This window comes from Platalea leucorodia (assembly GCF_965183815.1).
Source record: "Platalea leucorodia genome assembly, chromosome: 1".
Taxonomy (NCBI): Eukaryota; Metazoa; Chordata; class Aves; order Pelecaniformes; family Threskiornithidae; genus Platalea; species Platalea leucorodia.
This window is the reverse complement of record NC_138823.1, coordinates 96826668-96851610: the sequence shown is the minus strand read 5'-3', so window position 1 is coordinate 96851610 and position 24943 is coordinate 96826668. Positions and strand designations below refer to the sequence as shown.

The following is a 24943-nucleotide window of genomic DNA, read 5'->3' as shown; positions in this document are numbered from 1 at the left end:
TACCCTGTAAAATAATCTACAAAATTAAAATGTATTAGGACTCAGAAGGGCTAGAGGAAGAATGGATTACAAGTCCAGCAAGGAAATTCAACTTTTTTAATGGAGTGGGATTTGTTGATTGAAGCAGTGTCATAAATCATAATAGAGAAACATTTGTCGTCTTAAATGGAGTTACTTCCTCTTTTGCTTGCTTTGTGAATAACGCTTATTTTAAGCAATAACGTCCTAAGAAATGTCATTTTAAGCACTAACACCGCTAGTAGCAGCGTGCTGGACAGCCTTTGGACAGGGTTGCTGGGACACTGGGCAGGGCACCACGAAGCAGGGTTTTATGCTGACACCCAGTGGCAGTAGCAAGGACTGGATGGCGTCCAGTTTATAACAGAAATTTGGGGTGGCCCATTAAGCACCCATCGCCTCCGAATTAACAGGCAGCAGCGGCAGCACTGGCACCAAGGAAGAGGCTGAAAGCCAAAGGGTTTGTATGGCAGAGCCACCTCAACAGAAGCCATCAGGAGCAAGTTTTCCACTTCCTGGGCAAATCCACACTGGTAAAAGTTTCAAAGCAGAGCGACTCATTTTTATTCAATTTTTCTAACAGCCTGCAAATATAAGTCAAGCCAAATTTCCAACAAAAGTTTTGCAATGACTGGCTTTAACCAGGAATTCCCAGTGTGCCAAGTGCGGCTCGAAACAGATTTCGGTCTCTTCTGGTTTAGCCTAGGAGTACAAAGTGAAGGATGCTCAGCAATCTGCTTTCAATATTCCGTAAAACGCAAACAGAGGTTGGCCTTCAATCACAAAGATATCCCACAGCCTCACTCAAGCAACAGCTCAAATTCCTATTGCAGTTGGTTTTATCATACAGTACCCACCACAAGATTCAAGAAGTGATGAGCACTCTCCCTGCCTCAAAAAAATACTTCCATGTATAACACAGTACAGAAATACAAGAACCTCAGATTCCCAGTTGTCTGTTTTGCTATAACAGCGTGCCCATCCATACTGCATTTCTGCAACCCCCTGCTTCAAGTTACTGCTCTGTTAGCTACTGAGCTGGGACCTTAGTGCATCACCTAACAGCTTCTGTCTCAACTTTACCTTTTCATGACTTGCAGAGTCTGAGTTTTCAAAATCATAGATTTCCTTCCTGCAAGACAACATATATGTGTCAGTGACATACAATCGTGAAGAGTCACCCTATAGAACTTCACTAAGAATATGGGGGATAATTATGTTTTTTTTTTTCCACCCCCCTCTCCTATGAACTCCATTATACAGTAAGCACTCAGATACTTTATGTGCCTAAAAACGCTGTTTTCTCGGCTTCTAAAAAAAAAAAAAAAAAACAACTCAAACTTGTTCTCTTCCTATTTAGTCTCTATTATTGTATGCCTTGATTTTCAGTCTTTCAATTGCAAATTTTTAATTTTAAGAGAAGATAGAAGTTAGCCTGTCCCTGTTTATGTAGTGGACATTTTGTTCCCACATCACCACTAATAGTATGTAGGTAGGAAGAAATCATGAATGCAAAGACAATTTCAGAAGCGTTTAAGAGAAAAAAAAAAATCATGTCACTCCCTTTTGAAAATTTTAGCATTTAATGTTTGTTCTCTAATCACGTCTCTGTATGCATCTGGATTTTGTTTTCATGTCTTTCAACATTTAAACTTAACTGTACCTTTATTTCTTTCTCCAAATCGTAACTATTTAAAAAAATCCTACAATTATTGTTCAACATACAGTGCATCCTCCTCTTCTTACTAGTGAAAGAATAGGAAGACTAAACAACTGAGCTCTTCTCGTTAAAGCTTCCTGAAGAAACGCTCATTTTCACATGAAACACTAGAGGGAGCAGAACGACCGAACTAAGACCTTCCCCACCTCGAACTTCCACAGTTCTACTCCTGTTTTACCACCGGTATTTGCTGCATCAAGTTATTTGATCTTACAACCCTGAACCTGTAGCAATTATGAAGTTCTGCATCAATTTTTCCCATTCTTATCTACAAGCAATCAAAACAAAAAATCATCTAAACACTTGATTTGAAAAAACAAAAACAAACACACAAACTAAGAGTCAGTAGGCTGAAGCAGGACACTCAAGGAAGCCCTGGGAGAGCCAGAACCACAGCAGAGGTCCTCACATATAGTTCATTTGCTCTCCTGCCCAGCAGGAGACATCAACTTGCACACAACGCTTGGCAGAGGGCGCAGGAGGAGAGTGCAACAAGACAGCCTTCCAGCGCCGCAGCTTGCATACGGCCCTCAAACCCTCGAGTGCTTCTGCCTGCAGTGCCACTAGCTTTGAACATGAGCAGACCGATGTATGGGTGTGAGGGAAGGGGACAAACTGAGGAAGAGATCATTCTGAAACTCTAGGACACACAATGCCAAAGAACTGGAACAGTATCTGAAAAAGCTTAGGTATTTGTGAAAGAAGCTGCCGCTCATAACTCAACTCACTGGAGGATGGGAGGATTACGGTTAGGTGAGAGAAAAAACGGAAAAGCCAACGTGACATAGTATCACAGAGGCGAGGGCATTTTTGGCAGTCTAGGGTTAGCTTCTGAAGTCTTTGTTGCTTTGGGGACCCAAAGGTTCCCACTGAGACAAGTTATGGCCCTCCATAGCCTCCTGAATGTCTGGTCTTTTCAGGCAGCCCTCCCTGTGGGCACACCCTCCCCTCGTTAGTGCTAGAAATGGTCTAAAATTGCCCGGTACACCAGTCCCTGCATGGGCACAGGGCTCGTGTGTCATACCTGCCTTCAGTCCTCTGCTTGACCAATCTTGTTTTTCTGTTTCTCTTTTCCCAGGTAGCCTCCTTCTGAAAAGGAAGGAGTTACAGGACATAAAACCACAATACGCCAAGTCATGTTCTTACCCTAGAGCCTGCTAAAAGCAGAGGGAAGGCATGCTAGGAAGCTCCATTCCTCCTTTTGCAACAACTGTCCAGGTACAGCCGTTTCCTGCAGTTCTTTCCTACCAGAAACTATGGGACTCCCAGAAGTGATATTGAGGGGCCAAGAGGGTGAGGATACAGAAAGAAATAGTTCAAAAGCTTTGAAATCATTGCACAGTGGGCAAACGTTACAAAACCTTTGAACTGTCAATTAAAAAATAATTTTTAAAAAGTCTAAAACTAGTACCTGGAAACTTAAACCCAAGAACAAATCTAAAATGTGATTTCTTATATAAGCTAAGTACCTATTCCAAATTAAAATTATTGCTTTGGGAATTTAATTTCTCTCCTGTAGTGCATAAGTTTTTTTCTTTTTTAATACCTGGACACATCAATAGAAACTTCCAAGCTCTCAGTTACTTCTTAAATCACGCAGGTTGCAAGCTTCTAGTGTGGGAGGATCATTAGAGCTCAGGTACAAAATGGAATAAATATGTCTGTAGACTTCCAAGGCTGGCTTCCCTTCAGGAAGCAAACCTTTGCTCTTGTAAATCGTGCATAAGTCTCATGGTGCGAGTTTGTCCCACGCAGGGCCGAGCTGGTTGCCCACATGCCATGCTCCCGGACAGAAGCACAGCACACCACTGCCAGGGGGTATATGCACTGGATAAACAGCTGAGCTTAAATTACTTGGTTGGGCCACACTAGAATAAGGTTGGCAGCTGTTGCCTCTGCAGCGCACTCCTGGTGCGAAATGGCACATTATATCAGATATATCACTACACGGGCTCAGGACACTGCTCAAGGGCAGTAGTGGGTCAACGCACCCTAGCTTTCTTCTGCAACTCCACCAGAGCATCTCTTCCCTGCCCCACATCTCTTCACTCAGGTGGGCCTCAAGGCAAACATACCTTTGGTGTTGACTCCTCCGTGCGTTCTTCTTCTAGGGGCTTCTCACTGGGGACAAGAGAACACATGAGGGAAATGCAGTGCTGAGGGGCTGTTTAATTTCTTTGCCCAAAGAGTCAGTTTGTGAAGTACTAAGATGGAAAAAAGCTTGCATGAATTAGCATCAAAGCAGTGGTTTAAAAGGTGTGTAGGGAAGAAAGCTAACCAGTAGCTCCACAAAAGTCCAACTTGTTAACTATAAGAAATGCTGTCCTGCAAAGCTCTGAAAAAAAGGTATTACTAATGCCAAGGTGAACTCAAATTCACATGATCTTTCACAGAAGTCATGGTCCTCGTTATAAATAGCTACATATCTGGTGAGCTGCGGTTATGCAGCTAAACTCTCTGTAGTACAGCTGTACGCTCATCTTGTACTTGGATTAAATCAACGATGAGAGGGAAAAGTCACATCAAGGTAGCAGCCAAGCCAGTAACCAAACATCATCATTCTGCAACTCCAGAGTACTGTAACACTGGGCAACCAGCCAGGGTGGCAAAACAGAATCTTTTTTTCCATTTAATAACTGATGGAATATACCTCAAAATCACATGCATTAAAAGCCCGGGGGAGGGAAAACAAAAAAACAAAACCAGAAAAAAACCCCACCTTGCAACTTTTTATCTGCGAGACACTCACCTAGGCTTAGGTTTTGTCGTTGGAGATGGAGTTTTGGACTTTTTTGCTGAAGGAGGCAAGGAAACTACAGCTTCACCCTCTGGAGCTACTATTAAACACTTCATCTGCTTTTGCTGTAAGGCCCACAAAAGCAGAGCCTTCACCATGTCACCTGGGTGACCCCTAACTGGGTCAGACTTAGGGAACTGAAGGGAGCCATGCCTGACCTGAGCCGTGGTTAGCGTCTTCCATGTCGGTCTGCTGGCTCACTGTAATCACGGTGACACCAGAGTTAGCTGTTTTCTGCTTGGAGACAAGAAACCATGAACGGAGCATGCATACGATCAAAGAAGTGGGTTGTTTTTAGAAACAGAGATTTTCAGTGCTAGCCTGTGGCAACAGCTAGATGACAGGTTCATCATTAGCCACACATAAAATCATTTTAGGTTGCATGTAGGTGATATTATGAGCTTCTCACCAAGAGCATCCCAGCACCCCCTTCTAAGAGGGAGTAAAATTTCTTCTTTCTTTGTAAAGCAGTTTTGCCAAAATTGCAGCTCTGGAGGCAAGTGTTTGGGCTGACTTCCCACCAATATAAGGTGAGGTTTGAAAACATTGTCAGATCTGGGTACAAACTAGTTTTCTTTGAAAGAAGGATTTAACCACACAAAGCAGACTGGAGGAAGGGGAAAATGGGGCACAAGGACTGTTTCACCATACTCCAAACACTTACTGCTACGGTGCCTGTTAACTGCTGGCTGTGCTGAGGGGCTAAGTTGTCTGATAGAGTCTCCGCGTTTTCAGAGTTTGAAGGATCTTTCCTCCTCTGTGGATTAGCGGACTCGGCTGTCGCTGCAGAACAGCAACGGGGCGAGAATGTCATTGCAGTAACTGAACACACCCGCCCCCCTCCCTTTCCATTCTTGCACACTTGCGTAAAAGCGTGACAGTACAACTTATTAGGCACAAACATCTCAAAATTGTGTTTAACAGAACAAAAACATCAAGCACCTCCAAACTACCCAGTGCAGAACTGGAATGCTAAATAAACAGCACCTTGAGCCTACCCCTTTCTAAGCCCTTCGTACTGTATGAAGACGTATAAGTTTATCATCTTATTGATACCTTGACTCTTAGCTCTGGAAGCCATGGAACAACCCTTTGTGTCTGGCTAAAGCAGCAGACCAGCGGGACCTTCCACCATCTCCATTTCCCTGCACTGAATCTCTACTGGCCACTGCAGAAGCTGTTTCGCTACAGATGAACTACCTTCTGCCCTTTGTACTCCTTGATTGCTCCAAGTAGTAGTGCCCACCTTGTACTTCCGTGTATGCTTCATGGTGGACACTGATGAAGGAACTTCTCCCTGACCTGCACTTCCAGAATCTGGAAGACTCCCATTCTAGCTCATTTTGGGCTGTAACTGGGGGGAAATGGGAAGGACTACTGAAGAAGTTACTGTCTCAGACATCTAGAGCTGGAAGTAGCTCTTTCAGGTATTCACCTGGAGGAATCTGAAATGCACAGTAACTAAGAAAAACACAAAATTTGCTTTTAACACAGACACAGAAAGAATGCTACCTAATCTAAGGGCTCTTCAAACTTGTGATTAATTTTCTGAGATGGTGGATGGTAGCAGCAGAAAGAGAGCTGCGAGTTTGTTGTCTTAGAAGACCTGGAAAGATCTGTTAAGCAAGTTACCCCAAGGAATAAGCCACACAGAAAATAATCACTTTAAAAACTGAAGTACAGCCAATTTTGCAGCAAGGACATATCCCAGTCTTCAAAGAGAAAAGATCACTATACAGAAAAATAGCCACCTCCCAAATAATTTGATACTGAAATTGAGCCAAGGAAGCATTTCCTGTTTAAGACTAACTTTGATCATGCGTGTCTAGCTTTTGTGCTGAAAACAGCTTTTCCTCAAACTGTGGGTCACAGCCTTGGTGAGGATTTAGAAAAGAATTTCAGAGCGGGGTAGAGGGAAAGGAAGGAGCTACTTTCCCTTCCCCTCACACCATTGCTGGGCTTGGACCTTCTTTTGGGTCAGGCACCCAAGCATCATGCCTGTACTTCAGGCTCTGTGTTCCCTCAACATCTCTATTTGGAACAAAATTAAACTCAGCCCAACGATCCTCGAAGGAAACATCTTGCAGGGGATGTTCGCTGGCAGCACGGGAAATGGCACCATTTGACCATGGAAAATTCAATGTGCCCAATTCAAAGAAATACAAAGCATTGGCTGTAGGCTGGCGAGAAGGAGGAAGTAACGGCTTTTCCAGGTCCAGCTAAGAGCCTTTCCTACCTTAAGGCACACAGCTACACTTGTAGTTGTGGCACACGCAGAGACAGCCTTGTGACATGAGGTATTTACAGCAGCACTTGCAATGCCCCTGCATACAGCAGGTATTTAGGGCAGCACTCGCAACGCCCCTGCATACGGCAGCGTGTCACCTCCTGCAGACAGGAGCTACGCCGCTGCTCATCTCTCTCTACAAACCAGGACTGTGGGTGAGGATTTCTGCTCCCCCAGCTGCACTTCCACAGCACCAGGCATCTCCAGAGCATCATCCACTCTGTGTGGAGTAATGGGACCGGAGCGCACCATTCTCTATCACATCACATTGTTGGAAAGAAACAGAAGTCACCTCACTGCAGGAAGCCTTGGAGGAGGCTGCACCACCACACACACACCCACGGCACAGAGGAGAGCACGTTATGTGCCAAGGCGCAAGCGCTGGTCCATCAGAGGACCTGTGCTTCCATGGGCACACAAATGCCACTGTCCCCTCCTGCAGGGAGTCTCCCACAGGCACTCACACAGCACAGCCAAACCATAAACCATGCATTGGGCAAGCAAGGGAGGCTAGGTGGGTGCATCCCACTGCACCTGCAAGTGGAGAAACACTACTGCACGCTCTTTGCTTGTCAGAGGTCTGCCAGCAGCCGAGATGTCCAGTGCACAGCTCCAGCCTCCATGAACTGTTCCCCTGCCCATGCAATCCCAGCAGCACACAGCCACGGTGCCCCATCCTCGCTCCCTGGGCTAGAAGGACTCAGCATCTGCCACAAACACCAGCTACCAAGCTCACGAGATACGAACAGTAAAAGACTGAGCTTGGGGATTTTTTTTTTTTTTTTTTAATGTGGTTAACTGCAAGCAAAGATACTAATTTTAGAAGGGAAGCATTTAGATTTCATAAAATAAAATAATAATTAAAAAAATCACCTGCTTCATTCTGCCTGGCTTGCTTCCCAGCACGGACAGACTCCTCTTCAGCCACATTTATCTGTTGGTGTGAATTAATCTCATGTGAAAGTGACCTTAAAAAAAGTAGAATCTTTATCTAGTAAAGTCAGCTACTTAATAACGTCAGAGTTGTTAATCGCCAGCAACAAATCATTGGCAAATCATTGGATGCTACTTGAGTTGACCATTTAGAAATGTCTCTGCTCCTGCAAGGATAAATGACAGCCACTATACTATGGTTATTTACTGTCATATAAGGTTTTCTGCAAACCCCATGGTCTGTGGATGAATCACAAGTATAAAAAAGTAACCATATTAACATTTACAAAAAAAAAAATTGCACACATCCCCCGTGTTTTTACATTAGCTTATAAAAAAATCTTGATGTTTTAAAAGTACTCTACTTTTAATCTAGAAGTACTACCTACAATCTAAGAATTGTGTCTTGTGGCATCGCTTTTCTCTTCTCCAGGTTGTCATGTCACAATTTGCTCATCCTGTGCAATGTAACACTTTGAGCTAATGTAAGGGAATGTTTGTACTTCAAGTTATTAATTATGGCAATTAAATGCCATAGACTTTATTTCCTATTTCAGAAACTCAGCAAAAGTAATCATATCTCACTGAATTGATTAACAAACCAGTTTAACCTTCCAGCTTCTAAACCATAAATTTAAGTCCCCTGAAACTTCTTTCCTAAAGTCTCTAATCTCAGGCCAAAGCTAAGAACATCTATATGGAGAGTCACAAATCCACAAGGGGAAGAAATATATATAATAAACAGACATTAAAAAAAAAAAATCACACAAAAAAACCCCACTGAATGTTTTCACTTGATATACACGGGGAAAAATATAGTTTAGAAAAGAAAAAGTTATACTAAGAGCTTACCATCATTTTTTCATCTCCCAGGACTTTTCTAAGTATACTTAAGATTTCAAACTCAGCACTGAAAGATATTTTGATTTTTGTTGCTTCTGTTTTGTTAAGAGTAGCAGGAATCTTCATGTAAATTTTAACAATCTTTTTTCCATCATCCTCTGCATAAAAAAAACAGTTAAATCTGTTTTAGAGCAAGACATTCAGTTTATCACCTCAAAAATATTTGAATAAGTGTCCGGGTTTTCTTGAAACAGTCTCTTTTACATCTTGCCCCTGCATTTCCAACTACTCTGTTCACCCATTTCTTTCTCATTGGATCTAGATGATTATGCCACTCCCTAGCACATCTATAAACTGACCCCTCAACATGCCCTGCTTGGGTAGGGAGGGTAGGTTATGTGCTAAACAGACCCACAGACAGTCCAACAAGCAGAGCTGGTGCACGGTGACCATCAAAGGGCACGACGGGGAGCGGGGAGAAGACACAGGAACTCTCTTTGGTGATAGTGAGATTTTAGGTTGGCTCCATGTGTCTTGTGGACCCACAGCCAAACAGAGGATAATGCTGGTTGGAAAACCTTACCGATCAGGCTGTAACTGCTGACGGCTTCTTTCGCCAGCCTCACAGAGTCCCAAAGAGCACCCTTTGAAAACCAAAGCCACCACATCAGAAGGGCTGAGCAAGCACCCGTTGCATTAGGCTAACCCAAGGCCACGTCGGCTTTGCTGTTACCTCGGTACTGTCCACATAGAAAGTCACACTCTCGCTGCCGGTGTTGAAGTCGATCCAGAACTCCTCCAGCTTCTCATCTGATGGCTTCTTCACCTGGGGAAGCACAACAGCAGTGCTGCCATTCCCAGAAAAAAAACCACAACTGCTGTCTTAGTCTCAGTTTGCTTTAACAAGACAAAATTGGGAAAAGTTGTATGCATATGTGTACACACATATGCATACCTTACAGAAATAAGAGTTGGGGTCAACCTGCGAGTTGCCAGCCTGTCGCTCACCCAACCATACCCACAAAGTCAGACATGGCTCTATGTCAGCCAAGGGAAAGGCGATACACAAAGGCTCACATGTTTGTGGCAGGAAAGAGTCTGTGAAAGTTTTCTGTGTTTCTAAGCACTTGAAATAAGCAGAAGCAGCAAAACTGGCTTCCTACAGCTTGGTTTTGATTTGATACAGTAGTCAGGAATGGTGCCACAAATAGATTTACTTAAAGACCAGTAAAGCAAGCTGCAGGATCTGTAACTGCGACTATGACCTCTCCTACATGGGCATAGGGCTAATCTTGTTTTCTGGCAGTCTGGGAGCAGGTCTGCCAGAGGAATCAGAGTTGTCCTGGCCTCCTGTTTCCTTTTAGAGACCTCTCTTCTGTCATCACCATGAAGAGAAGCACTGCCTCTATCACTTGGCTGATACAAAAGCAAAGTCAGCAGCAGTAAGTTAGAGCTAAGTGACAAACATGCAAACTTTCCAACTAGAAGAGAAGGTTACACTCCACACCCCAGGAAATTAACTTCTTTAATAAAAATCAGGGAGGAAAAAAACCCCCACATATACCACAGAAAGTAACATTTTAACAGCAGTAACTGTAGGGAAGGTGTCACAGTGTTAAGGACTATTACCTCATTCATGTCAGCAAAAGCAGATATGCAAGGAAATGAATAGACTCTGGAAGAAAAGCAGACTTCACATGATACATTCAACATCAGAGTCCAAATTTACGAAAGAAAATCATGAAGATTAGTAACCAATCTTGCTGTTCAAAAAAGAATTAATAAATTCCTAGAAGTAAATTAAGCTTGGAGAAGCTTAGAGAATAGAGTATTTTAGTAGTGATGCATTGTCTTCTTTGATTTTACTTTCAAAAGAACCACCATTAAAATGAATAAAATATCTTAAGAACTTAATTATTCATATGTGATTTTTTTTTTAATGTAACCCAAATCAATTTACAATCCTAGCTTTTCCCCTCTGCAATAATGATGGCACCAGTTTATTCTGTTGGTTCACAGCTTACCTTCTTTCATCCCCAAGCCTTTCATTTAGCTGGTTAAGAAATTTTCTGCAGTCCTTCAAGGCAAATGACATCTTATTAAAAATCGGGCTACATTTCCTTTGCAAAGAGTTTTTCTATTGGGCTGTGTAACCTCTACTCCAGTTATAAGCTTTTAACTACTCAGTGTGATGCCAAAGGCCACTGGGGAAGAAACACTCAAGTTGCTACAAATGGTTGGAACCAACTTATGACCAGCAAGCCTCCAAATATAAACCACAAAAATTAACTTATTTATGCTTTAGAAGTAAAATAACTTAGAAATAAGAACTATTTTAACAATATGCCATTTTATATTTGCCAGAAAAAAAACCCAAAAACACAAAAAAAAACCCCACACCATCCACAAGTAACTAAAATAACTTTGTCTATTTATAAAATCAGTTTTGTAGGAACTTCTTACAAGGACATCCTGACTGAACTGAACCAAAACTAGCCCCTATACAGACTTGTCAAGTATGTTGTTTTCAAAACAAGGACCCTCACCGTCTCAAATTCTCTGTCCTTGATCGCTTTGAAAGCTTCAGCAAGATAGTTATCTTCAAACCAGTGGTGAACAAGGTCATCCCTCCATTTTTTTGTCATTAACCTACAAAGTGCTTCTGAAAGGGCAACCTGAAGGTCATAATCTACATGGTAAATATAAACACAGGATAAATATCCCCCGCAGCATAACGGAGGGTTACAGCATTGCTACTCTTGCACAAATATACTATACAGTCGTATTAATCAGCTAGCTTCAGTTTCACCTAGGAAAACAGCGGAGGGTAACAGCGGAGCGTTAGCTCCGGGCATCCCCAGCTCCTCCTGGCTCAGTGAGGTCGAGGTGCGGAGCACTGCTAGCCACAACACGCGCAGGTACGTCAGGGATGTTCTTGGGGATCGGGGAGGGATGAGAGCAAAGACTCATCACTAACTCACTACAACTAAGTTACATTTCACATACCACGGTAACGCCCTAGGAAGTGGTATTGCTAGGAGAAAACAAACAAGATTTCACTCAAGAGGCTATAAACCTTATTAAGTTTGTCCACATTGTGGCCAAGTAGTTAAAATTTATTTTTTAAAGACTAACAGCAAGCATACTTTGTAAACACATACATAAAGCTGATCTAATTACCTTTCTACACATATCAGGTCAGCTTTTCTTACTAGTTAATACGAATTACTAATACTAACCAGAAAGAACTAATCCTTTGTTACATCTAACAATTTTCGATTAATAATTTCTTAAAGTACCATCTGATTTTCCTCCCCAAAAATCAACTCTCTACAAGGAAATTAATTAAATTATAATTCATCTATAATAAGTAAGCAGACGAAGTAAAGCCGGAGAAGCCCAGCTTCATAAGAATAACCACTAAGTACTTCTTACCACCAACCTCCAGCATAGTTTTTGCAAGGTCTTTCCTGAAACGACATAATGCAACGAGTTAAAGTGGAAACAACTTTAACTCCTGTAGCTAAACACCATCTTCCTTGCAACAAGAGTTGGAGGGAAAACCACTTACGTGAGCGAGCACATCTCTTCAGACAGAGGGAATTTCTTTCTCTCCTCCCGTGGGACACCGTCAAGTATAGAGTTGAGGGTCCTCAAAGCCTTTCCCCCACAGAGGAAGGGGCAGAATAGGAAGGGAAAGAATTCAGTAACATTTTTTACATTTTTTTATCTAATCACACATACGCGTGTGCACGTATCTGTATTTTCTTCTCCTAGTAAGGGTCTTACCTCCTGCCGCAGAGCGCAGCAAATATTTACTTCTGTCACTAGATGCCCTAGTTCAGGTAAAAACAAATTCACCAGCTCTTTCTTCCCTAGAAAAATCGTTTGAAAGGTTACAGCTAGCAATGAGCTGGTCTGCATATAAAAGATAGTTGAAGCAACTACAGTTTGTGGTGTTAAAGGAGTAAAAATATCCCAGCTGAGGATTCAGTTTTAAACAAAGCTGACAACTATCTAATCCTAGACAGAAAAGGGAACTTGTAGCTTCTCTGTAAAAAAAGCTTCAGATACTTTAACCTGGGTAACTACTTAAATAGGCGCAGAAAGGAGAAGCTGCTTACTAACCACAACAGATAAACCCGCACTATACAGCTTTTGACAAAGTCAGCTGAGCAAACCACTAGAGTATTAACCAGAAGATGCTCATGCCCACTCTGCTCCCACTAGAATAAGCTACAAGGACGAATAAGCTCAAGTTACCCGGCCCACAATGTAATGCTTCGTTTTTACATGACTTGTGAGCCTGGACGTCTGGGCACACGCGTGCTTGTTCTGGCTGAAAGCACCTGCTCCCAGCCCTAATGGAAAGCCAGCTGCGGCCACAGACGGAACCTTGCTGCTGAAACAAATGAGAGACAGACATCCCTCTGCCTAGCTGGGATGGCTGAAGGAGTCGCCACATTATTCTGCGGATGTGGTTGCCTTCAGCAAGGGAGTAACATCTGAAGCCGTTAGAAATAGATGTGCAAGAGCAGACTGTCTAGCCTCAAGTCCTTTCAGAAGCACCGCTTACTCTGACCAAGTGAAATACTTGATGCCAACCATTTAAACAAGATACCACAGCTAGATTTTTTTTTTTCAGTATATGCAAAACAAGCAACCAAAGATAAACAGTAAAAGGTTTTGTGCTCCAATGTAAATTTTAATGAAAGTTAACTGGGGGGAAATTAGCAGGACGATTTAAAGAAAACATTGCAGAGAGGAGAAGGGGGAGGCAGGGAGCAGAGGGGAGAAGAGAAAGGGAATAGAGTTCGAGCAGAGTTAAGAAACGAGCGATTGAGTTTCAGGATATCAAGGAATGAAAGGAAAAACAATACTGACCTTCATTACTACACTTGCAAATCACCTGATGGAAAAAGTAAAGGAAGCCTTCGTTAACATGCCACAACCCAAGAACAGCACTACTCAAAGTGCTGAGGCATTTGTGCCCCCACTGTCACACCTTTCAGGAGCTAAAATAACGTAAAATATTACTGTACCCACATCAGGAAAAGCAGTGCCACCTGATACAGGTACATCACCTATGGTCACCCCGAGCATACAGGTTGGCATTATGCAGGGAGGGTAAAGGGAGCGAAGCACCCACTTCCCCCAGGGATTTCAGCAGCACCCGAGAGTGCAGCGCCCTCAAGTTCCCTGGAAAACCCACATCGTGGCATCGCTTTGTTATTTTTATTGCACGCATGGGCCCATGTAAGAACACATTTTATGTTTACACACTACAGTGTGAGCTATCATATGATGTCTGAAGAGTGTTAAAGTCCATTGAGGAAAACTAAAAATAATAAAAAAAACCCCACAACACAAATAAAACAACACTTCATCCTCCGCAGTGAAAGCATAGAGAAGAAATGGACCACGAAGACAAAGAAATCAAATTTTGGCAAAGAAATAATTTATAGAATATTTCCTGTAATTTCAATGAGGTTAGTAGAGAAAGAAGAAAATTTCATTTTACTCAAATATTTTTTATCAAGTCTCCTAAAAAGAGCCACAAGTATTCAAATAAATTCTGATGCACAAGGTGACACAGCTCCAGTAAGCTGGAGACAAGACTGGGGGAACAGCTTGGGGAAAGAAGCGAAAAGCATTCTTCCGACTGAAAATTTACATCACTAGGCCTCCAATACCTTTAAAGTTACACATATTTAAAATAGAAACCTGAATGAGAATTATAAGCAGTTCAGATTATTCTTTAGAAGTGAGCTGTTTCAAACACCGTAGGAACAAATCGCCAGCACCACCTTGGCAAACACACTTGCACTTAAGGTGCAGCTCAGTGGCAGTAGCTTGGATTTTCAAACAAGGGCTTCAGCACAAAAGCTTTGGTTTACAAAATGCATAGGAACTTCTTACATATTTTCCTGCTAAAACAAATGCTTGGCTTCACATTAGAAAATGCTGCAGCCCTGTGCAGCCCTGGGGCAGCTTCTCCCAGGTGCATCAAACCTCAGGCTAACGCCAGCCCAGAGCAGGCTCCTGGGCACCGCCCGTCCCCACCACCTGAGCTTCGTCCCAGGCTCAGTCCTAGAGCACAAGGTCTGCATAACTATTTATTTTTTAACAGAAAGCTGTTCATGAACAATGGCTTTCTTATCCAACAAAGGCAACCTTAATGCATATACATACCAATGCAGAGTCAAAGAAGTCTTCAAGGAGTAACATCAAAAATTTATTCTCGTTTGGGTCGATGACCATTACAAACGCTCTTGCTTTTTCAAACCAAGATACCAGGTAAAAGTTAAAAGAATCAGTTAAAACCTAGGAAGAAGAGTTAATAATCCTTAACTGAGATATATCTGAAGGAAACCTTACGCACATAGCCAGGTTTTTTTTTAGTCTTTGAACTTCAGAGTCATATACTGTGTCAAAAGCTACATGGCATTAAGGAGCTTGACTTTTGCTAGGAGGACACAAAAAGTGCCACCCTGACACCCACTCAGCAGGACTCCCCCCGCCGCCCCAGCCCTCCTTGCTTGTCTCAAGGCCCCACTCTCGGTGCCCAGGATCTCCTTCACACAACACACAGTGCTAGTGGCATCCTAACTGCTGTGGAAATTCCTAGAGGACATCAATTCACGATGAAATAATGTTTTCAAAATTCATCAAGCTTTTTCAAAGTCATTATTTTAGTACTTTATGTTATTAAACATATTGCATAGCATCACATGTCTATGGCTAACTAGAAATCTCTGCTTCACTGGAGATAAAGAACTCAGATGGTTAAACTTCATTAGTGATCTCTCTATACAGGAATTTTGAGCAACTGTATCCCTGGAAAAGCATAATTACAAGGCAGGATTACAACATTTTGGACTGAGGACTCCTTGGTACAGCTCTGCTAACAGAGAGCAAGTGTTAACTGTTCCCTCCTAGCTACATTAGATCCAGGTATTATTCCTCTTAGGCACAAGTGCATTTCTGCTACTACAATATGACCAGCTGAAATCAGTATTGTGCCATTAGAAGATAAAACACAATTCCAGATTAAATGCATCTGGTTTACTATGTATCTAAAAAGGGACCTTCATAAAGAGTAAGTCAGCTTTTAAAATTATAAAAGCACAAACTACTCATCAATTCTATTACTAAAATGGTATTTTGCTGGAGCACTTAACATGTATTTAGAAATTCTATATCATTTCACAGAGGGGACTCATCAAAACTCATCTTCTCCTGCCATTGTCATCTTAAAAAAAAAAACCCACAAACCTACTAAGTCAAGTGATAAGTGAAGCCATGAGGTTAGCTGCTGTACTGGAAGTAATGCAATGAAAATAAACATTTTTTCCCACTCAGCTCATGCAATATATTTAAAAAAAAAATGTTTCTGTGTGGCCTACAAGCCATCCTCTAGTTCTCACTTCCTTGAAGCTCTTTTCCTGATGCAAGCAACTTTAAAACACATTAGTAACTTGTATTATACTCATCTGTTCTACCAGTCCTTGCTCAATAAACAAACTCGTCCCTTCTTGAAGATCGCTTTTAAGGTAGAGCTGAATACATTTCAGCAGCAGCGAAACATTCTGGAATTCAGTCTTGTCCAGCTCCTACAGAAACAGCACGCCGCGCTCGATTAGCCTGATGCTCGTAGAGCTGGGCATTAAAATGGTTAAGATCATTTCTGGTACTCACCTTTCTCAGTGCTTTGTCTAGCTGGTTGAAGAGAGACTCACTGTATTTCTGGAGAGGCTCTATGTCTCTCTCCTGAAGCAGTTCGCTTATTTTCTGAAATCCCTTCCCCTTAAAAGCATCAGTGAGCAGCGATTCGAGCTGCAGAGAGAGGGGAAGCAAACAACTAGCGATTAAAAGAAGTGGGTATTCGAATCATCGCAGCACTGATTATGAGAAAATACTTGTAATGCTATTATAAAAGTTGTAGGCTTTTCGTTTATTTGTTTTTACTTAATTTGTTTCTCTACTGTCACTTTTACTGCTACATCTGAAGGTGAAACATCAGTCTTAATCTTCCAAAGAGACAGGACCTTTGAAACTGAGTAACCTTAAAGGACACTGAGTAAGGAAATAAGCAACTCCTTTAGTGCACTCAATTTGTAACTCTTGCCATGTCCCCCAACTATTACAATCATTTCTTCCCACTTACTAAAGGAAAGATTAAGGGGTCTGCTGCGCTTCCCACGTTACATTAGAATACTAACAATTCTAGGACATGCCATATCCATTTAAGAATACACCTTTAAGTATACATACAACTATTTGTAAGATAAAGCTACAGATACATTTAAAAAATGTTTACATAGTCTTCTCCTCTGGCTGCCATGTTGTCATTCACCTCTCTATTCCGTTCTTCGCTTTTTTCATCCTTTAAAAAGAAAGAGAAGAATACAGGGGGAAAAAAACGCTTTTTCTGCCCCGAAGCTGCAGACCGTTTGCTCACCCTCTCTCTCCCCAAAGGCTGTTTTCCCTGCCTTATTTCCTAAGGAAAGTTTCAAAACCTCCCCACGCTTCCGAGCCGGAGGTTTACCAAAGCCGCGACCACGAGAAGCCGGAGCGGGGTCCCGCGGGTGCCCCCCGGGGGGGATCGCGCCGTACCTACGTGTCCGTGTGTCCGTCCCCCGGCCCGGCAGCCGGTTCCCCGCCGCCGGGAGCGGCGCTTACCTGGGCCATGGCGCGGGGGGCTCCGGGCTGCGGCTCCGCGGCGGGGGGCGGCCGGGAGCCGGGAGCGAGGGACCGGGGAGGCGCTGGGGCTCCTTCACCCCCTTCCCCACGGCCCTCGCACGACCGCGGACCAGCTACTGCCGGATAAACCCGCGTATGGGGCGGTTGGGAGATGCTCGCCAGCGTTTCCCACGGCTCCAAGCGCTCTCCTTTCCTCAGCAAACCTGACCCTATCCACCGGCTCTGGCAGGGGGGAAAGAAGGAAAAAAAAAAAAAAGGGAGGGGCGGGGGGGGAGAAAGCCGCGTTTTGGCACTGAAAAGCCGCAGCTGTGGGGCGGGCGGCGGCTGGGCAGGGCCCCTCCGCACCCAGGTGATGGCGTTTGGCACCCGCCCCAGCAGCCGGGCGCGAAAGGGGAGCCCGGCGCCCCGGTTTTGTTTTGCAAAAGTAAAGGTCAGGAAATTTTTAGAGGGGACCGCAGGGGATGGAAGTGAATGCGAAAATCCGCCAGAACAGGTGAGATCGTTTAAAGGGTTATCGCAGCACCAGCCGTTCAGCGATTCAGTCTCGATCATATTAGGCATACTTTTTTGTTCTGTTTCTGAGAGCTAAAAGCAAACTTTTTGTTTCCCCAAGAGCCTATCAGCTATTTTTTTCCTAAAAGAAGAAGGTAAAGAATGTTACCTGTAACTAAGTTACATAATAATCGATATTATTATGTTAATTAAAGTTACATAACGATCAATAAGGTGGTACTGACTCTGGTTTTGTGTTTTAAACCTCGTGTCATAGAGCACAGCGTGAAGGGAAAACACGCTTAATAACGCTTAATTCGTTTACACCTAAACTTAAATTAATAACACTTAGTTCGTTTACACCGAAACCTAAAGAGCAGGTGTATGCCTGCAGTTAAGGAAGAGCAGGCTGTTTGTACAGCCCCTTTGACCCCCTCCAGGGGCTTTTCAAGCTGCGGGCAGCTCCGAACCGCCCTCGAAATCAAACGTTAGGGACATCCCGAGGGGCCAGAGCTGTGCCTGGAGGTGGGCACCCCTCCGGCCCGGCACCCCTCCGGTCCTGAACCCCCGGGAAGAAGCGGCAGAGCCCCGCTGTTGCCAGATCAGACTTCCAGACCCCGCTCAAATTTGCGGAGATCACGGCCCCCGGTACTGGCGGGGATGGATTCGAGCAAGACCCCCCCTGGGCTGCCCCCCACCCCCGGGTAACGGCAGCGGGGGGCGGAGGGGGAGCAGCCCCTGCCCGCCCGGGGAGGGGGGGACACCGTGCCGCTGCCCCGCCTGCGGGGCCGGCCGGGAGCCCTCCGCCCCCCCTCCCGGGACGCCCCGACCGTATAAAAAAGCGGGATTCGGCACCCGGCCGCTGCCCCCCAGTATGAAGCTCACCTGGGACATCAACGACCCCAAGCTGCCGCAGGTACCGGGCAGGGCGGGGCGGGGGGGTCGCGGTAGAGCACCCCCGGCCGGCGCTAACGCGGGGCCGGGCGGCTGGGTGCCGGGGGAAAAGCCTCCTCTAGGAGCAAAGTTTCCATTTATGGCTTCCATTTATTTCTCCTGCACCTTTTCGAATGGAATTACGCGGGTCTGGATGGACAGCAGTAGTCCTTACAAAATGAATTGTAATAAAAATATGGATTTGATGCACAGTATTGGCCAGCTGTGTATGAACTCCTAAAACAATCTTCAGCTCCACTGTTCAGCCAGTTTTCTTCTCCCTCGTTCCTCATTTACAGAAATGTCAAAAAGAAGCTTGGATTGACTATTTTCTAATAATATAGTTAAAGCCATCTAAATATTTTGTCTGTTGATGTGACATTTTATTGTCAGTGAGCATTCCACTTTTTTTTTTTCTAGTTGTGAGCTCCAAATACATTGTTAATTCACAGCTTTTTTCATCTTAGAGTTTATTTAATTTTACAGAGCCCATGCAATTACAGAATGGCTAAACGCTGTAAATGCTGGTAGTTTACCTGCATTCACTGGCATTGCTCACCTGTGGTACCTATGTATGTTAACGAGCGTTGCAGGAGCTCTTTACTTGCACTGTATACATTTGGAGTTTAAAATCTTTGTCATTTTTCCATTGTTCTGGTAATTCTATTTTGGTAAGAAACTCCAGAAAGCCAGCGACATCCCAAATTGAAATGTTCTTTCTCCAAACTAATATACATATATTGGAAGTGTATTTGCAAAGACAATTTTTTTTATGTTTATTTTTTGGTAGAAGTCTTATTCAACTTATATTAGATGCGCTTTAAGAAACCATTCCTTAGCTAAAACTTCTAGTTTCCAGCCTGCAGGTGCACAATCCCACAAGGAGAAGAACTTAACAGCCAGTATGAGCATGGTGGCTTCTGTCCTGTCTGGGCGCAGCGGTGGCAGACCACTCGTTAAGTTCTGGTAACAAGGCTGACCTTTTATGGCTGGGTAACCCCACTGCAAAGAGGCATCTGTGACAACAAACCACGTTATTATGGATCATGATGTAAAAGAGGAAAGGATCCTGACTTTCTTTTGAAATGTGGAAGCTCAGACTGCCTTTCCCCTTTTATAGAGAGTTTCTGAAGAAGCTATTCTTTCAATATTTTTTTTTCTGCTGCTTGGGTGGTCATAGAAAAAGCCCTTTTTTCCCCATTATGTATTTTGTAACAGGGCAAAACCATCAGGTTGCAATATCCTGCTAATGTTCTCTTGCTCTTCTCCTTGCTGCCTCGCTTTCTCAACCCCGCTTGCCCCGCTGCAGGAGCCCAAGCACTTCGATGCCTTCCAGGAATGGCCCGACGGCTACGTCCGCTTCATCTACTCCAGCGAGGAGAAGAACGCGCAGAGACACCTCAGCGGCTGGGCCATGCGCAACACCAACAACCACAACTGCCAGATCCTCAAGAAGTCCTGCCTGGGGGTGGTGGTGTGCGCCCGCAGCTGCGCTCTGCCCGGCGGAGCCCGGCTGCAGCTGCGCCCTGCCATATGCGACAAGGCTCGGCAGAAGCAGCAAAGTGAGGGGTGCCCGGGGAGAGTTGGGATGTCCAAGGGATCCCGTTTCTTTCAGCTGGGCTTGATTTCTAAACTGGGCTTGCCCTCACTTGCATGCAGACTATAAGGTGTAATTGCAAAGAGCGTCGTGAATATATTTAGTTCCAAATTTTGTCAACTTCTGCCTGTAAATACTTAGGGGGGAACAGATCTACAATCCTTTAACTTGTTAGCATTTATATCAAGTACGCAGCTCTAGTCCATACCATTCAGTTATGCCTGGGAGTCTATGTTGTGTTTCCTTGAACATCATATTTTAATCTGAATTTCATTGAAGGCTGATCACATTGCTCTTGAGCTCTCTTTATTCTCGGACAACACCCTCACCTTTAACCAGTGTCTTCAGTCTTTGTCTCTATTCACAGAGAAAGCCTGCCCGAACTGTAACTCAGCCCTTGAGCTGATTCCTTGCCGAGGACACAGTGGCTATCCAGTCACGAACTTCTGGAGGCTTGATGGCAAAGCAATATTTTTCCAGGTAAAAAGCACCCATACACGTGTGTACACAGAAACGCACAAAAACCTATATCTAGACACAAAAACTGTATCTATATGCATACATAGAGAGACTTATTTTCCCCTCCCCCTGTTTTTTTGTTTTGTTTTGGTTTTGTGTAATGCTGAGCACAGTGGAATTATGGTCCAGGACTGAATTGCTCTGTAGTACAAACATGGCAAGAACAAATAAAACAATAACACTTGGGTGTCTTTTTAAAAGCATGACTTGAGGGTTAACTATATTCAATTTTAAGTATAACATCATTATAAATGTCTAAAATTCTCCCGTTTAGTTACATGAATATGAACACAAAGGCTGAACTGCACCCTGGCGTGTCTGACAACTGAATCTCACCAAGGACCTAATATTTATTTCCTATTAAAATAAATAAATGGGCAAGGGAAAGCCTTACTTAAATTGCACAAGTTGAAATGTGAAAATTCTACTTCATGTGAAAATAATATTTGAATTTTAAGAGAATTTAAAAACTTGGCAGAAAAAAGGGAAATCTAGAAAGCTAAAATTTGAAAATTCATGTTGATTTGTTCTCTCTTAGCAACATGAGGACAAAAAAAAAAAAATAACAAAAAGCTTCTCTTCTATGAGATTACATTCTCTGCTGGATGATTTTGTCTCTTTTTTCCCTGAACCACACTGCAGTGAATTCTGTTTTCCAGTCAGTAAATGGAAGCAAACTGACTGCATTCCCAAATTCTCACCTGTTGGGGTTTTTTTATTATTAGCAGTAGTATTATTATTATTGAGCTATTCTGTTACAGACATGCAAAAACTGAAGGTTTTTACCATCAAAATAGTCGATAAATCCTCACTTAGAAGTTAATTTCTACTTGAGAAAGGACAGCATTCTAAAAGCAATTTTAAGTTTCCAACTTTGTATTAGGGACTACATGGAGGTCCATTCAGGGAAATGTAATGTGTAAGGACATGTAGAATATATTGTTTTATCATATATCAGTATAGTTTTGGATACATAGATCTGCATGTCCACAGATGTTTGAATAGCAGAGCATCTTTGGATGGCTTTCCAGGGTATACTTTTCAGTCCTCTTCAAGGTGTTTACTGTTTTCAGAGCAGAGAATATTTGTCATCTGGTGGCGTGAAACCTCTTTAAGCTTATTTATGCTGGTTTAGTGATGGCTGTTATAAAGCAGAACTGAGATCCTGGACTGCAGAAGATCAACCAAACTAAATTTATAATCTTCCCCCCCTTGGTTCTAATCAGCTGCTCCCGAATGTCACAAACATAGGTAACACCTTTGCTCCTTCATCATCCAGCCTTGCAGCTCTGCAGTCCTCACTGACTCACTTTTTTTTCTTCTAGCTACCTGCAAATCATGATTTATTTTATTTATTTTTAAATTTAATCCCTCCTTGTTGTTTAGTTTCTCCTCTCTATTCTCTTCTGCCAAACCACAGACCATGCTGTGGCTACCTCTCATTCTACTATTGCATGTTCTCTTCTCTTGTCCCCTTCCAGTTCACGTCTAATTCTTTGTTAAACCTAATTTAGGCTAAAGGAGTCCATGACCACCCCAGGCCAGAGAGCAAATTGGAGGCAGAGGCAAGACGAAGTGCAATTAAGAAGCAAATGTCCTTTTCTCACCATTCCCAGAAAAAGAGACCTCTAAACTCAGAGGTAAGTCAAGATATTTTTTTTTATTCAATTAAAAAGGTGTCATAAGCACGTATTAGGGATTCCAGGGCAAAACAAAGCTTTACACCATGCTACATCTGTTCATTTGGGGCTGAAATGAGCAACAGTGCAAGTGTTGAGACGTATATGTGTGTGTAGGCAATATTGATTCCCAAATCTCAAAGATCTACTTGTCCTTGTCAGGCAGGAAGGTACCATGACAGCGGCGGTTACACCAATAACCTACAGAATCTGCCCTGCATGGATGGCCCAGAAAGGGTTGGTATCCTCACAGACACCAATTTTTCGATTCCAGCCCAGTCTTACCCTTCGCTGCAAAATGCTGACCTCTACAAAGCATCTTACGACTCAGCCAGTTTCCAAGAGGACCAGCTATCGCCATACCCAAAGTGCCCAAACCCAAGGATCTACGTGCCCAGACCATGCAGCTATGAGTTTGGAGTCCCTACCTTTATAAGCTCCAGCCCTTACCCAGCATTTTATAAAGATCTGACAAGTCCTGCCATCGATGCTGACCCCCTCGGTTTGAATGGATCTCACTACAACGCTGTGACTGCCCACGATAAGAGCTTCGATAGCCCTGGCAGACATTACGGACTGAAACCAGCTTGGGGGAAAAGCGGCAGCGGAGACCGGAGTGACTATGGACAGATGCAAACAAGCGCTAACCACCCTTACTATGGCGGGGACTACCCGTGCAGGTATGGTCCCAGCCCCTCTCCCATAGCCCCACCATTGCAAACAGTCATCACAACCACCACCAAGGTGTCCTACCAGGCCTACAAGCCATCCACGCTGAAATACAGCAACAACCTCTGCGATACGAAAAATCTTCAGAGCTATACCCACGTGGCAGAAAACGTCTCGGGTGCTATCTATTCAGGGATGAAGATTCAGGAAGACTTCGGAATGATAAAGTCAGCGTTGCTCTACCAGCATGACCCAGTCCCTACAAAGTCCGAACCAGCTGAGAGCGTGGAGACCTATCGGTATGGGCCACCGCTGGGGAACAACTATGCTGAGCATGAAGGACAGACCTTAAGGTTTGACAGTGCTGAATATTGACTAAATGTTGCCTAAATGGCAAAATACATTCTCATGCTGACTGTGTGCATGCTAAACCCAGTGGTTTAGGATTTGAGGAGCAATGAGGAAGCAGTACATCACAACAGCTTATCCCCCAAAAGTGCCTTTCTGGCTCTGTGGCGAGTGAAGCATATTTCACACAAAATTTCAAACTAGCCCCACCTAATCTCTAAAATGGCACAAGGAGCTGAGCCCAAACATGCCTGGGTGAAGTCAGCGTGGAGGCATGGCACCTCTGGAAGTCAACAGCCTCCTCTGATGGGGGATGCAATCCACTTGTTGCCACAACTCCTGCCAGCTGCCTCCAGCTTTGAGAGAAAATGTTCCATATGTAAAAAAGAAAATGCTTACCAGGTAATGGAAAAAAAGGTGAAGGAAGGTGGCTATAGGTCATAGTCAACTGAAAGAAATGACAGAAAATGAAAGAAATAAAAGAAAGCAAGACAATTTGCTGAATAAGTTTCTCTGAAATGAGAAATTAAAAACCTACATGCTAACTCCCTGTTGCTTTTTGATCCCTTGCATCAAGCATACAGACTGTCCAGCCTTCCTAGGCCAAAGGGAAAGCCCAGGCATAGCCCTACCACCACCGGCAACCAACCCCCTGCAACACTTGACCTGGAGGCAAGAAGGCTCAGGTGAACCCCACCAAGCACGCCCGGCATCGTGTGGGTGTCAGGGTTGCATATATGGTCCTGAAAACCATTTGCAGTGAAACTGCTTTTTGTCTAAAGGGGTTTGGCAAGCTGGTCAGACCAATACTGTGCAGGTTATTACTGCAGAAACTCATTTTACCCACGAATACAACTCCATCCTGTCTAAAAATGCAACATCCTAGCTGCTTAGCAGTACAGGTCAGCATTGAATGCATCTTCCCTGGTTGCCTTTCTGCACTGCATTTTCATTAGATCTTTCTCCTTCCTCCAAGGGACTTCTCCTAGTCATTTTTCCCTCTGCAATCATAACTCCCCATGATGGCACCGTTCTCCTGGAAATGAAGCAACCAACAAACTGAGAGGTGAGGAAACAAAATTTCCAGACACCCTGAGTTAAACAAAGAAAACGTGAGGACTTGCATCCTCAAATTCTTAGCTAATTGAACTAATTCTCCAGTAGGTCAGGAAAAGAAAGAAATGGAAGAGTACTGCTGGCTTAAAACTTAGCAGTTTTAAGTACTTAGGTACTTTGAAAACTGCCCAGTTACTGGGGAATGGAACCTGTACCCAAACCATGGGTGCTCATCAAGGGAGCTATGTAGACACAGGGGATTGGTCAGGATGACAGAATTTCTTATTATTAAGTTACCAAGTATCTTTAACATTTTGGAAAATCTGGGGTTTGTATGTTTTTTCTATGC

The 24943-nt window shown here is 43.6% G+C and overlaps 2 protein-coding genes across 2 annotated transcripts in view; one reads left to right on the top strand and one right to left on the bottom strand.

Moving 5' to 3' along the window:
- SYCP2L (synaptonemal complex protein 2 like) overlaps positions 1-17289 on the bottom strand; it is a gene marked incomplete at both ends in the record, with an annotated part of 28798 nt that extends 11509 nt beyond the window's left edge. Inside the window, 20 exons of the mRNA XM_082329253.1 lie at positions 1102-1150; positions 2763-2827; positions 3814-3859; positions 4488-4533; positions 4694-4769; positions 8608-8756; positions 9182-9242; positions 9332-9424; positions 10228-10273; positions 10623-10675; positions 11145-11287; positions 12034-12068; positions 12170-12258; positions 12388-12473; positions 13483-13507; positions 14791-14922; positions 16101-16211; positions 16297-16434; positions 16919-16984; positions 17281-17289. Of these exons, the coding sequence (XP_082185379.1) occupies positions 1102-1150; positions 2763-2827; positions 3814-3859; positions 4488-4533; positions 4694-4769; positions 8608-8756; positions 9182-9242; positions 9332-9424; positions 10228-10273; positions 10623-10675; positions 11145-11287; positions 12034-12068; positions 12170-12258; positions 12388-12473; positions 13483-13507; positions 14791-14922; positions 16101-16211; positions 16297-16434; positions 16919-16984; positions 17281-17289 (1518 nt within the window). The remainder of the gene's footprint in view (positions 1-1101; positions 1151-2762; positions 2828-3813; positions 3860-4487; positions 4534-4693; positions 4770-8607; positions 8757-9181; positions 9243-9331; positions 9425-10227; positions 10274-10622; positions 10676-11144; positions 11288-12033; positions 12069-12169; positions 12259-12387; positions 12474-13482; positions 13508-14790; positions 14923-16100; positions 16212-16296; positions 16435-16918; positions 16985-17280) is intronic.
- A 1378-nt stretch (positions 17290-18667) lies between these two features.
- On the top strand, positions 18668-23565 carry GCM2 (glial cells missing transcription factor 2; the record flags this gene model as incomplete). Its single annotated transcript, XM_082307099.1, has 5 exons — positions 18668-18709; positions 20036-20288; positions 20691-20803; positions 22357-22482; positions 22684-23565. The coding sequence occupies 5 exons, from the start codon at positions 18668-18670 to the stop codon at positions 23563-23565; spliced, it is 1416 nt and encodes a 471-aa protein (XP_082163225.1).
- Between the last annotated feature and the right edge of the window lie 1378 nt (positions 23566-24943).